General features: G+C 28.5%; 1 protein-coding gene across 1 annotated transcript in view; it reads left to right on the forward strand.

The window, feature by feature from the left end:
* The window catches only part of LOC108778445 (defective proboscis extension response 14), a 128,267-nt gene that overhangs the window by 27,483 nt on the left and 84,408 nt on the right, over positions 1-16,376 (forward strand). Inside the window, exon 4 of the mRNA XM_018545623.1 lies at positions 13,199-13,412. Within this exon, the coding sequence (XP_018401125.1) occupies positions 13,199-13,412 (214 nt within the window). The remainder of the gene's footprint in view (positions 1-13,198; positions 13,413-16,376) is intronic.

Genomic DNA, 16,376 nt, shown 5'->3' on the forward strand with positions numbered 1-16,376 from the left:
TACCGTAAGATTTTTTTTAATGCACTATATGATTGCGCGATACGACGAAGCGGCTGCAATTCGTTTATTTAATTAAATTGACAGGGCTATATATATGTTAGTTTTCCCGTTACAGTACTGATTGTGAGTCCTTTAAGATACTGACTGCACTTTCAGATAAGGACGGATCGTTAGAATAAAAAGCCAAATTAGTAATTTGAGCCTCCTTTATTCGTCAAGCCAGTAAAAAATCAATATTTTTTATTTGCTACTGCTTACGTTATTGCTGTAGGTATATGTTCTCAATTATGATTGGCTGATTTGCTTACTGCTTATATCTTATTGCTTACGTTTTACTGTATGCCACTAGCTTTATTAAGTTTTATAAATTATGCAGTGTTGATTCTAATTGCCCAGCTTTCTCTCTAATTTTGTCTCTTTGATCTTTATCTTATGTATAACATATTGACGTAATGACTGATCAATTGATTAGAAGCTTTTAGTTGTTAAGTAACATAATGATTCGAAACAAAATTTACATAAAACTTATAATTTTCACATTTATGATAAAATGTTCGATTTTGAATTAAAGCAACATGCAATTAGTTATGAGAAATTAATTATAAATAATTGTTGGGCAATAATTTATTCACAATTTAAAATAGAAGTAATGTACATTATCGATTTCTGTAATGAATTTTGACACAAAGTACGTTAATGAATTTATGGTGACTTGAATTATGAATAAATTACTGCCTAATAATCATTTATAATTCTTTATAATTAATATGAAATCTACTTATTCAACTTAAAATTAAATGTTTTATTATAAATTTGGAAAAAATACTTATGTAAGTTTCGTTCAATCATATTTGTCTTTATTACTTTTTTTTATAAATTCTACCTAATATTTTTCATTATAGAAATTACATAAATATTTTTTATAAATATAAATTTTATATAATATTTTCTAATATATTTTTTAGACTAATATATTTTTAAGTATTTCTAATATATTTTTTATCAGTGTAGTGGATTATGTAATTAAATTACTGCCATTTTAGTTTTTATCTTTGATAGAAATATACAGTTAAAGTACAGTAATTAAATTAAAAAAAGTTATATCTAATAATTTTCTTAATGTCTTACATATTTGCTATAATACATTAATAACGATTTTTCTGATTAAATTATAATTATTCAACAATCTTTTATAATTAATTTATTTGTTGTATTTATTAAATCTATATTTATTTTATTTAAAAAAAAAATCGAAAATTTTTATTATAACTATTATAATTATAAAATTAATTATAGAAAATTGATTTGAAAATAGAAGATTTCTGTCACATGTATGTGTGTGTGTGTGTGTGTGTGTGTGTGTGTGTGTGTGTGTGTGTGTGTGTGTGTTTCGTTAATTTATATGTATAATACTTGCTATTTTCGTCCTTCATATAATTTTTGCTCAACTTAATATATTAAACATTAAACTGTTTTTTAAGAAATTAAATAAATATTTTAGTTTACAACTTTATTTTAATAATTATTTAAAAAATAGATGATCTTAAAACGTGACATATTAAATTTTGAATAAAAAAAATTAAAAATCTCTACTGAATATCTCAATATGTAAAAGCGTAATAAAAAATTAAGTAAAAGTTGTTATTACGTCTAAACCTCTAAAGATTTATGCGGATGTAATTAGAGACAGAAAGGATGAGAAGGAGGTGGGTATACAAGAACGTTTAGATGATGAGCTCTGTCTCGCACAAGTATACGCATAGAGGCGAGTCGAACCTTTGTAGCTTGGGAATATGGGTCAACGTTCCGAAAAGGGCGTTATATAATACCTTTTCCCACGAGTAGTGCAGTCGTCGATCCAAATTTCGGGTCAAGGAACTTGATCTTTATAACCCGGGATTGAACCACGTGTGATCTCTGAAAGGCGAAGGGGAATAAATATGAGAATTTTTTATTTAAATAAAAAAAAATATAAAGTTCATATTGATTAATATTTAAACATTTATTTTTCTAGTTTATTTTCAGTTTTGAGGTAAATAAAATAATAATCCATCAGATTTATAATTCCTGCTGTTGGAATGTCTATAAATGAGCTGGATTAGCACTAGATGTTAAAGAAATGGTGATATTTATCATTTAATTTTAACAAGTCGTGCTAGACACTAGTGTAATTTCAGTGAGTAGGCTCATTAAAAACTAAAAGAATCTGACGTACTAAATATAAGCTAAGTGAATTAAAAGAACTGAACGATTTGAAAGTTTCGAATTGAACGATTTGAGTGCTTTGAACTGAACGATTTGAATGAGAGATTTGCGTGATTTGAATGAGAGAACTGCACGATTTGAAAAAGAGAAGTAGACGATTCGAATGGGCGAACTGCACGATTTGAAAGAGAGCGAATCTCATGGTATCGCGGTTTAATATGGAAATCTTTTCAGAGTTTCTTTGATCGGGTGTGTTGAGTTGGTAAATTGAGGATTTCGGTTGTTAGGATTTTTCGTTCTCAATGCAAGGTTTTGTTTTTCAAATACTTATTGGAGAATTACCTGTAAATCTATTGTACTGTACTTGCAATATAAGTTTTGATTTATCAAATATATATTGATGATATGTCATTATCTACTCTAAAGTTTACGATTACTTATAGCAAATTTAATTTTAATCTTCCCTGTTTTTTGTGGAAGAGACGATAATTTGTTATTCGTTCCAAGTAATATATATTATATTATATTATAATATATATACAATTATGATTCATTATGTTTGTCTCTTTTTATTTGTTATCGATTTCTTTTTTATTAGCTAAATATTATAAGTTTTCATACTTAGACAATATTTGCTTACAATGTTGAATTTACTTTATTGTTTGCAGGCAACAGATCGTTGAATATACTTGGTATTTTAGATAAAGTTTAGAAGTTTAGCTTCGCGTGATTTTGCATTTCATTGCATCAATTATCTGTTGATGAATAAACACATTTAAATATAGTACTTAATCAAACTTATAAGTACCGACACGCGGCTTCTCATCCACTTGGTATCACGTTCTTTTAAGAATTGCCGATCAGTCTAGATTCTGCATTTATTAGTGAGATAAAAAAAATATGTTTAGACAGTATTTATTTATTACTGATTTCTCTTCGGAATTTGTAATCTTACATATTAGTCATCCATTGATTTAATCAAATTTTATTCTTGTGAATCAAACGATACTGAATATACATAATTTTATCTGTTTCTTTTCTAATCGCTTAGGTTTTTAACGTTCTAATCTATTCGGGCTAATCTATAACGGGCAATATATTCTTCAAATAAGTGATAAAAAAGAATTCCAACGTTTTTCTGCTTTAATGAATAATATGATTTTTCATGTTTATATAAATATCTTATTATTATATGAAGAACATATTATCAAAATTATTTCCAAAGTGATACAATGAATTATTTTAATATTACTCTCTCTCTCTCTCTCTCTCTCTCTCTCTCTAACACAATTTAATTTTATATATAATATGATCTATGTAAATGAATTCTTAACATATACTTACACAAATACATACACATACACATACACCACGACGAAATATTTATTATTGGATTTTATATTTTAATTTATTTTATTTTAAATTATATAAATTTTAAATAAATAAGTAAAAAGTATGATATAAAAATTTTGTAAGTTTTTTTGATTAAAATTAGCGTATTATAAAAAATATATATATGCCTTAATAATTATTTTAAATTAAATTTTAATTATTTAGATTACTGTGCATTATTGTAAATTTCTTTATCTCTATTTTTAAACAAATCTAAAATTTTCGTGTATTTTTTTATTATATATTTTATCATTAATTTATATAATATGTATTATATATAATAATATTTAACTATAGAAGATTGAGTATAACTCTCAAACTTTATTCAAAAGACATTTAACTAAGATAGAAAAAAGAAAATAAAATGACACACACAAAGGAATCCTAGAAATGTGTATCGAGTAATATGATGCCAATTTTTGTGGTGATTCTTGAAGCCAAAACAATATACCTATCGCAGCATTTGTTAATATGCGGCTTTGTTTTCTAGTTATAAATGTTTGAAAATATGAAAAATTCAGATCTTGTTTTTCAAGGAAAGCTAAACATTTAAATAAGGAATAAAAGTAACTCGTTATTTGTAACGAAGTTACAAATTATTTTTCTGATATTTGCGTTACTTCTTTTTGGAAAACAGTAATGTAATTTTTTTATAACGGTAACGAATCTTACAATTACTTATATTGTTACTTGGCACACGACTAGATACGATTTGATTGGACACAAGCCATTTATAGTGCTTCAAACTAAAAACACTCTTAGGCACCTGTTCGCTGTGATTGGTGATCGTTGATTTTAAAAAAGTACTGGAAAAGTAGCGAAAAGTTACTTTTTCAAGTAACAGTAATTGTACCGAGTTACTATATCTATTCGGTAACGAGTAACTGTAACTTGTTACGTTTTTAAAAAATAACTTTCTATTCTCTGCATTTGAACATATTTTTCTCTATTCTATAGATGATACAATTTGTTACTTCATTAATTATTTTATAAATGTATAAATATGATAAAATCTTACTCCACAATCTTTTTCATCCATGAGATATGAATATCATGAAAGAAATAAAATTAAATAAAAACCTTTTACAATTCAATACTTATTTGCAATTTTATTATATTTTCCTTGTTTTTATTTTTTACTATTTATTAAAGTATTGAATTAAAAAATTTAATTAATTATAACGCATTGATACTAAAGTTAATATTGTGCATTATATCTTTGCGATATCATCTTAATCTTTATTTTTTCTAAAAATATTTTCTGCACTTGGAGTTTATTTGGTAAAAGGAAAAATGACATCTTTATCATATTTAAAGATAATCTTTTGCACAAATTACTATATTACTACTTGTATCACATTTTATACCAAGCTTTTTCTGTAGTTGTAAAAAATATATTTAATTTAAAAGTTGAAAATATATAATTAAAATACAATAAACCAAGCAGAAAGTTCGCGTGTTATTAAAAATATATATATTTTACATAAAATTACAATTGATAACGGTACAAGTGATAAATTGTAATTTCATATAAAATTGTAATTTTTATTAACATGAGCTTTCCGTTTGATTGTATTGCTCTTTAATTGTATGTTTTTAATTTTTAGTTTCCTGAACCTTAATTAAATACTTGATTAAATACTTTTTATGTTTAATTTAATAAAAATATAATTTTCATTCTCTTTTCCATTTATTTATCTATAATTAAATGCTTTTTATATATTTTGTTTGTTACATTTCTGGTAGATATTGTAGTAGCAGTTTTTGCTAGTGCCTCACCAATTGCATATTTATATATGTGTGTCTTTGTATTTATGTCTGTTCTCTACTTTTAACTTTATAATTTTTATTTGATACGCAATAAATTAAATTAAATTAAATTAAATATTTCAAACATTTTATGCGTCGTGTAATTACTATTCTATTGTGTAGACTTTAAAACGTTTATATGAATGACAAAAAATCAATAATATAATATAATAATTATACAAGTTTCATTCTGTGAGTTCCATATGTATGCACTTTTATATGCACAATGAATCGATTGACGCGATTGCATATATTCCAAGGTTAAACATTTATACTAATTTGCCCGAGTCCATCCATTTCAAGGCAATGGATCTGTGGAAATACATCTAACTGTAATGTGTTCACAGATCCATTACCTTATTTTAAGTTAAAAGAGAAAGTTAAACTCACTGATACGAAGCTCTACCAATGAACCTTCCAAGGCTTCGTCTTCGTCTCAAGTTTCTTCGTTGAGTACTCACCAGGAAACCCTCGCGGAAATACGATCTATAATCACGATACTTTATTAGATACTTCAGAGATAACTCAGATAACAAATAATTTGTATGACTTAAGTAAATCCAAATAATTTACTGAGAAATGAGAACGTTGACAATTTCACACTTATGCGACGCCGCGCCGCGTAGAATTAACGTATAGTAAAGCCAGAGCTGTGTGTGTGTACGTAGAACGTTATAGAATTGGACACAGATCATAAGATTAAATACAGCGTGACGTATTTCGGCTACAAGACGCAGAACGCAAGATGTAGAATGTGAAATTTGAAATTCATTCAACTTTGGTGCGTCCTGTGCTGTGCATCCTGCAGTTTATTATAACTTAAATATACATTACGTTGCATTTAATTTTGCGATCTACGACCACGTTCTGTGTTCTATATATAATTCCGACTTAACTCCAATCAACATAGCACGCAAAATTAACGCAGGTTGCAGGTCGCAAGTGAAACGTATGTCATTCTCAGATTCTAGGACGTGGAATCCTTTAGAGTTCCTATACACTGCAGAGTCTGGCCACTCAAACGTTTTTGTAATAAAATGACGTCTATCACGCTCGTATACATATGATCGCATCGAACGATAATAATAGCAGAGATGAACCTGAGAGAAACTATGACTATCTTTTATCTGTTATTGCAAAATGACCTGCGCACCATACACCGTTATTTGAAGAAGTGGATGTCAACTACACAGTATCCACTTTTTTTGCGATGCTCCTGATAGAAATAAATCGTCGAAACGACTAAAATCCATCAAATTAATAGATTTCACAATTTTATCAACTTGCTATTTCTCCTGCGTCCTATTATAATTAAAATACATAGTATAGTTTCTAGTCCTACGACCTGCAACCCTCGTTCTGGATGCATATAGATCGGGTTTAATGCGAATTAAATCATTAGTAGTTAATTCTAGCGCGAGTAAACTAAAAATATCCAGTCGAAATACATACACACACACACACATACACGCGCGCAATATAATAGAGCACATAAATTCTATAAAATACAAGTGCTATTAAACGATCGATACATCACAGCTCTCCGTTACTTAAATCACACGATCTAGATACTCTGTCACATTAATCGTAGTACTCCGCACTCTCGATGTAAAAGCGATAAGTAAATTACTCCTAAATTGACGGACGATACGGAATATGATGCGGGACGCGTTCGAATTTCACGATTTCAGAAAATCATGACGAAATACGACGACAAAAAATAATTGTTGTCCGGTAAGCACGTGACGAAACGTTAATTTAAAATCCCGATTTCTTTTGCTTCGCTATTAGAGTTGTCATATGTATGTAGAGTTGCCACAAAACTTAGCAATAAGAAATTAGAGAAAAGTTTCTGGAAAATCGAAATTATTGGTTTTAAAGAAGTTTAGAGTTTCTTTCACCAACTTCTGATTAAATTAATCGATAATTAACTCGCAGAAGCATCAAACAATTTAATGTAGCAAAACGTCTCCTCTCTCTTCCTCTTTTGAGACAAACTGTGTTTACTTCTCACATTTGCAATCAGTGATGATTAATCATCGATTAGTATTAATCAGAGTTGATAGTACATCTATGTAGTATGAACTTAACAATTAAATGCAGTGTTAGTAATATTAATAGTAAGGGCTGCCGCATACATTTTTTGTAACAACAATCGTAAGAATTAGCCAAATTGCTCTCTCAATAAAATATTTAACAAAATATTTATTATTTCTAAATCAGGACAAAAATATTGTACAAAAAAATTTCATAATATTGAAAGCATCAGAAAAAAATTATGAAATTTTGTTTCGAAATCAGAGAAAGGTATGGAATTTTAGGATGAGAAAGTTGTAACTCTGGTATACGAGTATATCTGGTACATACAATTTTCATGAAAAAGTAACAGCTGCATTAAAGTAGAGGAGAGCAATTAAACTCAGAAATAGCTTGTACAATACATAGTCAATCCGATGTTCACGACTATCTTCTCAGAATTGGATATTAATTCTATAATACTGTATAATTATTTTTTGGTATATATTTCTACAATATTTAGGAGTAGAAGAACGAAAGAGATCGATGATGGAATCATCTGTAATATCGACGAAACACGCGCATTTCGTACTTTTCTATTTCTTTCGTTTTTTTTAATACAGAATAAAAAATTCTCCAAAATAAAAGAAAAAACGCAAATGAAAAATAAAAATAATTGTATATTATAGTTTCCTACCACGTAAATTATTTCTTCATATATATAAATGGTTCTAAATATACAGGATGACTCATTTTAAATGATGATCAAGTTAATTATGATCTGGACAACTTTTAAGAAGTTCGAACCGTTGCATAGGTCTGACACCTTGGATAATGCTAATGCCGATGGTATTGTAACTTTCAAGTCCAATAATTTGAAAAGTGAAAAAAAATTTATTATAGTGTTTTAAAAAGTATAACAAATTATTTTTTATTTTAATAACAAACTTATTCCTTTCAGTGTGTCCAGGACATATTAGTCGTTCAGTCTCTTCGAAAAGAAACTAGAGAAATATGTATTAATATTTATACTTTTTAAATAAAAATAAATACTGAAAATATATACTTATGAAAAGGTTGTATAAATAACAACATTTACATACGTACATATATTTAATTAATAACATATTTTTATAGTTTAGTTATTTATTTGTTATTTGTTTTATTGTGTAATATTTTACCTTAAAAAAGTAATGATAAAAATTTTTTAATGAAATATAAGTAACAAGACTCAATAAAAAATAAATAATAGTACAGAAGCAGGGCTGCGAGCTTAATAAATTCGTTTAATTTAACAAAAATAAGTACAAAATAAACGTTTTAACTCCGATCGATTATCAATGTTTAAAATATCGGTTACAAGATTTATATAAATATATATTATATAAAATAATTATTAGTGTGCTCAAAAAATTTTAATTTTTTTGTACAAATATTTTAAATAATGAAGATTATTATTATTTTTATTGTTACAATGCTTCTATTTTCACAATAACGACAAAAATTTAAATAACAAAAAAATTCTTTTTTAAATCAAAACGAGTGCTTAATAATATTCATATGTAAATTTACAAATACATTTTTTAATTCTATAAATCTATTGCGCACCGATTTGGTTCGTCCGACTTAAAGCGTACTTATAAACTGAAGCTGGAAATATAACATTATAAATTACATAGAGCATTTAATAATGATGCTAATTATAAATAGCAAGCATGTTAAAATAAAAAATGTATTAACTTACACAACAATTTTTATTTTTTGTAAGTACTTTTTTGTAAATAAATACTTTAAATAATTAAAATTATTTATGAAGTATTTATCAAGATTATGTGTTTATAAGACTTTATCGCAATTTATTAATTAGTTGTTTTATAAATAAATAAAGTTTACTTTGTTTATATATTAACAGAATGTTTAACAGAAATTTAATTTATTAATAGAAGGTTTACTTTATATATTAAATTTTGTTTATTTACAGAGCAACAAATTAGTAAATCGCAGTAAAACTTTATAAATACATAATCTCTCTTTCATTATAAATATTTTATAAATAATTTCATAAATAGTATTGATTATGTGAAATATAAATATATTATATATATATATACTTATATATAAAAAATTAAGAAAACATGAAATTTTTGTGTAAGTTAATTAATAAGTTTTCTATTTTAAGATGCTTGTTAGCATCATTATTAAATAATTTATGTAATCTGTGTGATTATTTCCACAGTTTCAGTTTATGATTGTGTTTCAAATCCGATAAACCAAATCGATGCACAATAAATTTATAAAATTAAAAAATGCGAATTTGCATGTAAATATTATTAAACACCATGATCCGCTTTAACTAAAAATAGTAATTTTCTGTTGCTTAAATTTTTATCATTATTTTTAAAGTTGAAGTATTACAACAATAAAAAGATAATAATAAATGCAGTAAATAAACTATAAAATATGTTGAATAAATATATAAAATTATTACAACTGTTTCATATGCATATGTATAATTTTATATTCACATTTATATGAATTCACGTTTATATGAATAGAATAAATATTAATACATTTCTAATTTTACATAAATTTTTGCCGGAACTGTACTGCTAATATATCCTTAATATGAATCGAGTGAAGCGCAAGATTTTATCGATCGCGTGGAGGTATAATTTGATGGTCAATAAAAAAAATTGTTTTTTTCTAATTCCTATAATATTCTTTTTACGCTTATCGTATCGTGTTTCGTAATAACACTATGCACGAAGCAGCTTGCCCAGCTACCTGTCGGTTTGAGTATCGAAATAGGAATGATAGTGTAACGTTCTCTTTGTAAATATGTCGCAGTGTACGACTCGTCTAAATTTCGATTTGCAAATAGTGACGCGGCGACTGGTGACTTTGTGTACAAATCAACAACAGGTCAAAACCATGCACATCGTAAAAAACAAAGTCAAAGCCGCTATCATTTCGAGAAGTATTGAATACTTTATAAATAATTGAAATTTTTACCCACTGAACTAGTTTTTGTCATCACAAAGTACTTAATATTTCTGAAGTATAATTCACGTCTCGTATTGGGGTAGCATGCGTAATATTAAATTAATCTTATAAAATATATCTTGAATAAATTCTTTCGTTTTTAATGAATTTTGATAAATATGTTATTAATGCACATTGAATTAAAGAAAAATAAAATTTGTTTTATCTTTGGAAAAGATACGTAAATTAGATTGTTATTTTGTGTGCTCTAAAACATGATTTTGTGCCCTATAAAGAAGTGTACGATTATACCAAGTATTAAAATAATATAGTTTCCAATGGAAATGTACAGTATTTCATAAAAAGATATACATAAACAATAAATTTAAATTGTATACATTCCCATTATATCGTATTTTACATTTATTGGCTGTAACATTACATAATTTTTTATTACAATCTATTTGGTATTTCCAATTTTAATTGTGCACAATGTGTAATTCCGCTAAAATATACAAAACATTATTGATAACCACTCATAAAAATTAATTACGTAATTTATAGCTTTTTAATATTGATACTATTGAATTCATCGATTCTTTTGTTATTCCATAGTTTCTAGAAACAGTAATGGACAAATTACATTTATACTGGTAAAAAGTTTAAATTGCATTGAGAAATGTATATTCAAATTTAAGTTCTTTAAGGAAATAATTATTTGTAAACACTGCTCTTTGTTAAATTAATTTAAACAACTTCTATTTCCAATAACTTGGATTTTTATTTTAAAAAGAATAAATATCGCAGAATATATTTGCTTTGATACATTAGAATTACTTAAATTAGTAGTAAATTAATAATAAAAATTTTTTTCAGATAAAAAATTGTACACAGTTGTAAAAAATAATCTCGAGGAATATACGACGAAAAAAGCAGCTTGCTTTAATGGCGGCATGTATGTATTGTATATATGTATGATCGTGCGTGTTGATGGCCAACGTTCCATATATTTGTAAAAGTAAACACCAAGGCTAGTAATCTCGAAAAATGTTTACTTTATTAAAAAATAAATTTGTGCAAATATTCTATTTTTTGCATTTCAAGTCAATTTTTATCATATCATACATTAAATCTATATCGTCTATTTGAAGAATAAAATATATTTGATAACAAATTATGCGTAAATTAATTTATCATTATTACTTTGAATCTAGATTTTTCCTAGAAAAAAGTTATACAATTTTTATAAATGAAAATGAAACACAAATATCAATGAGTTATAGACGTGGTAATCATTGAAACGGAATAACGATATGCGAGATTTTATAAAGATTTTATAAATCTCCATATTAATCAAATTTCTTATTACGTTTTTTATTTTATACATTATTTAAAAAAATGTAATTTCGTAAATTTATCTTTTTACAATAAAAAATCACAAATGTTTCATTATTGTCTAATAATATTTTTTTAGTCATTAGAATATTTTATTTTGTTTGTTATAACAAAGTTAAGTTTTATCTATTAAGTTTTCTTTACTTTTAATTAAATTAAAATTAAAATTCTTTTAATACATATATATAATACGAATCTTTTATCAAACTTTTTAAAAATTCCTCCATATAAAAAAATACATAAAATCGATGCATTTGTATTAAAATATATATTTAAATTATCTGTAAAATATTTTTTATGACTTAATATACTTTTCTAAAAACGCATTTTCTATTTTATTAAAATATTTATCAATACAATCTTTTTCATATAATTTTTTGACGGACAGTTGTACATGGCACGACTTTTTACCCAATTTTGAAACGTTTATTAATTTCTTTTTCGCCATGGCATGGCAAAAGAAATTAATGTCAAAAACATCTTTGTGAGTTTATCTTCCTGACTAAGTTTATCGAAGCTGTCAGAACTTTTTTGTGCATAAAGCTTCTATCTAATTTAATGAATGGGGGAGCGATACAATCGGTTTTAAAATGCGGACATATATTTGCGTCAGATAACAGCAGTTAACGGCATAACTTACTGTGATTTACGGGCAATACGGTCGTATTTTTATGGCACACTGTTCCATTAGCTTCGATGTGCATGATTTATGCAAAGTGTTCTTGGCACTCTCTCTCCCTCTCTCTCTCTCTCCTTCTTTCGTGAAAGGTATAAGACTACTCTTATACGTCCACTCACGAAAGTCGAGCGCGTATAAATATGCCTTGTCCGCATCCTTGTATATCGCGTGTAAAGTTCAGAAGCAAGTAGCGACTTTCCGAGTTCTAGGGCTAATAGTTTTCAGAGGTCACTAGCAGCTGACCAGAGAAAGATATCGATAGAAATTCCATTTCCCATTTTATAATTTAACTAATTTTTAATAAAGAAGAGAAAATTATATGTGTTTCTTTTGCTAACCTCTTTAATTAATCCTCGTAGTTGAGAGTTTTTATAGCTGTTTTTAGAGAGAAGGGGGAAGGGCAGGGAAGGGAGGATGGGAGGGAGGGAAGGAGAGAGAGAGAGAGAGAGAGAGCGTTGTAGTTAGCTATGAAAACTACTCTTTAAGCTCTAAAGCATTCTGTTTGAAATATAGTATGAAACTTCTGCTTTACGGCGATGATAGACGAAGGTTCAAAAATTCTTTTACTTATAATTTGAAACGTTATAGTATTAATCGTGCAACGGTTTGAATTTGAAATTTTTACTTCGGGTCCAAACAACCCGTTGCTGTAATCCAGGATTAAAAGCTTTGCGGAAAATTCTGATGGACTGCATCAAGCACTACTTTTTTTCATTACAGGTGTCTTGGGTACGTAGACGAGGAGAGGAGCTTCATTTACTCACCATTGGCCTCGATACGTACGCGAGTGACTCCAGATTCTCTCTGGCCTTTGAGAAACCCAATGACTGGCGATTGCTTCTACGCTCCGCTACGGAACGCGATGCCGGCCTTTACGAGTGTCAAGTCAGCGCCCACCCACCATTAATCAGAACTGTCCATCTAGCGGTGTCAGGTAAGTGAGTGCGTCATTGCGTATGTTCATCTAACCGTCCGGGACTTGGCAACCACGAAGCAATCAGGAGCTGCTATTTCCTCCTACTACTAACGATATGCACTTTGATCTGATGACCGCATTGCGACCCGTAAATCACCGTGTTTGTACAGGGTATCTCAGAACCGTTATCATTATTGAAAACTAAGCGGATATATTAGCAGCATAATAAGAAAAAAATATCAGATTTGTTGGCAACTATAAGAAGATTATTTAAAGTTAAGTGTTAAAACAATTTTCATCAAAAGGAATTTTAGATCACTTTAAGAATTTGGTAATTAAAGTATATGGAATCCCTGTATCATCACTAAAGCTTTCTGTTTTTGGCGTAATTGCTATGAGGTGCTTGTTTCGGGATGTCTCGCGACATTTATAACTATTTGCATAAAGTGAAGACTAATTATGCTAATAGTAAAGATGAAAGGCCATGATGCATTATTGTTTTAATCTACTTTTATAAAGTACTACAACTAGAAAGTCGTTCTCTGGATACATAATCCATGTGTCCCGTGGCGCGTTTTCGCTGGACCATAAATCACGGTAGCCACGTCGTTAGGGTCGTCCTCTTCGTGGCATAATGGCGATCTCGATGCTGTAACGATGTTCTCGTGGCACCCACGTCCCACGCCACTTAATTGGAGTCCCGCGTCCTTTACTCGTATTCTCCCTTTCCGTTCCACCCTTTCTTTCTTTCTTTTTTTATTCGCGCGTATCTGTATTTTTCTTTTATTATTGACATTGTAGCTACGCCGGTCTTTGATATACGAGTTACACGATTGCATGTGGATATGTGTATCGAACAAAATACAGAAATGTGTTAAACTACACACTCCGCGGTTGTGATAACATCGTCTTCCTTTGGTTGCAACGCGTAAAGATACTTAACTTGAATAACGAAGTGTAACTTGTTCTAATAGCACAGTATAAGCTCATTATCATCTATCATCTATGCATAACGGACTTGCACCGGATAATTCGTGACTGACTCAGCCGACTATCAATGATTGATTGATAGGGGGCAATATCGCAGTTGTCAGCTATATTTGATTAATAACAGACGTAAGACTAATAGACACTTTGAAGATCAAATTCGGGCTTTCATCTACAACGTCCGATGATATCTCTATAGCCTGACGGTTTTAGCTACCCAGTACGTGTAGCTAAGCGAATAGTTCAGCCGAGATTAATGAGACTGGCGCGTGTTGAAAAGAGAACTTGGAACACTTGAGGTTTCAAAATTTATATATTCGAATAAGAGCGATTATATATACACACACACATACATATATATACCTGTATATATGCGCGTAGAATAATTGTAAATTAATTATGGTGCCACGAGCACGAGTGACAAGTGTCGCGAAGTATAAATTTACGATGACAAGCGCTTCAACATCGTTACCAGAACATCTTTCAGAAGTATACTCTCTATTCTTTACTTCAGCAGATAGTTAAGTCTTTATTGATCGATACAGATAACTTCTTTCATAAGTTTTTCTCAAAAGTTTTTAAAACTTAATTATAATTAGATTTATTTATATGACTGTGGATATAGTTAACTCTCTGACATATGCAAAGAGGGAGATACATTTCAAATTGGATGCAAGATGTATCTCTTAAAGTTTCATATACTTTACATAGTTGTATTTATCTCGTGTATGTGTATACTGGTGTAAAATCTCGATTTGACAAACGCGCGTGCTTGTTAGACTGCATTACGTCGGGAAAGAAATCTAGTGATAAGAATGCCAGAAGTACGTGGTGAAAGATACAGTGATAGAGAAGACGAGGGTAGAAAAGAGATAGAAAGGGCAGCGTGAGAGATGAAATCAATATAGGTATGCAGATATCGAAATATTTTTCAGTCACCGTAGCTGCAATAGGAGGGTTATGAAATATCTGACCGAAATACCAGGTACACGGCTGAAATAAATTCCATGCTCTATGAAATAAACGGAATATTTCGTGGATCCAACCGGTGGAACGAACGATTGCGGTATATTATTCTCCTACATATCGTCCGACTTTCGTTTTAAGTTATAAAGTCTGTTCAAGCGTATCATTTTTCCATAACCTTCGACCGAATATCGATACGGCTAGTGATCTTTCTTGTACGTACATTAAGAATCTTTCGAGTAGTAGGATGTGCAGGATACGGTGGAACAGCTTGACCGAGATATATATTCTGATTTCCTTTGCCGATATGATTTTTTAATACGAATCTTTTTATGTATCGTACAAGAGAGAGAGAGAGGAGGATATCGTTGTGTTGATAGAAAAGTGTCACGTCTCAAAATTAGCAACCAGCATTAGTTTTTCAGTGAAAATCTTTCTTTTAAGTTCTTAATTAAAGCAATGTTTTAATTATGATAATGGATATACAATTTTTATAACCCCTTTTTCTATATGTACTTTTAATTATATATATTCTTTAAACTCACACAGTCTTCTGTAGACAAGGACTTCTTAACACTTTTATCTCTTTCTATTGCACACAAAAATAATGTAAGTGAGAGGTCTAGTTAGAGAACTATTTAATTATATAATATGAGTATTTAAAATTTGAACATTGCAGTCATAATATAATGTAAATTTAATTCCTTATCAAAGTTGTAACATTTTTCTATATAAATGAGCTACATATCATAAATGAGTCTCGTTTTTCTACAAAAATATATTGTATAAATCTTTAAGGTTAATTTCCTTTTATCATTATCTCAAAAATATTAATTTTTTTTTCTATTTGTCTCAAAAGTGAAATAATTTATGTCACTTTTTTTTTATCAACGCAGCGATAATTCTTGTACCTTTATTCAATAATTCACACGTTATAGAATAAAATTTTGTGAAGTTTAAATTTTACACTGCATCATGACTTTTTGGAATATTACTTTATTCTTGGACAAACGGAATAAATCCGCCAGT

The sequence above is a fragment of the Cyphomyrmex costatus genome, unplaced genomic scaffold (genome assembly GCF_001594065.2).
Source record: "Cyphomyrmex costatus isolate MS0001 unplaced genomic scaffold, Ccosl1.0 scaffold5, whole genome shotgun sequence".
Lineage (NCBI taxonomy): Eukaryota > Metazoa > Arthropoda > Insecta > Hymenoptera > Formicidae > Cyphomyrmex > Cyphomyrmex costatus.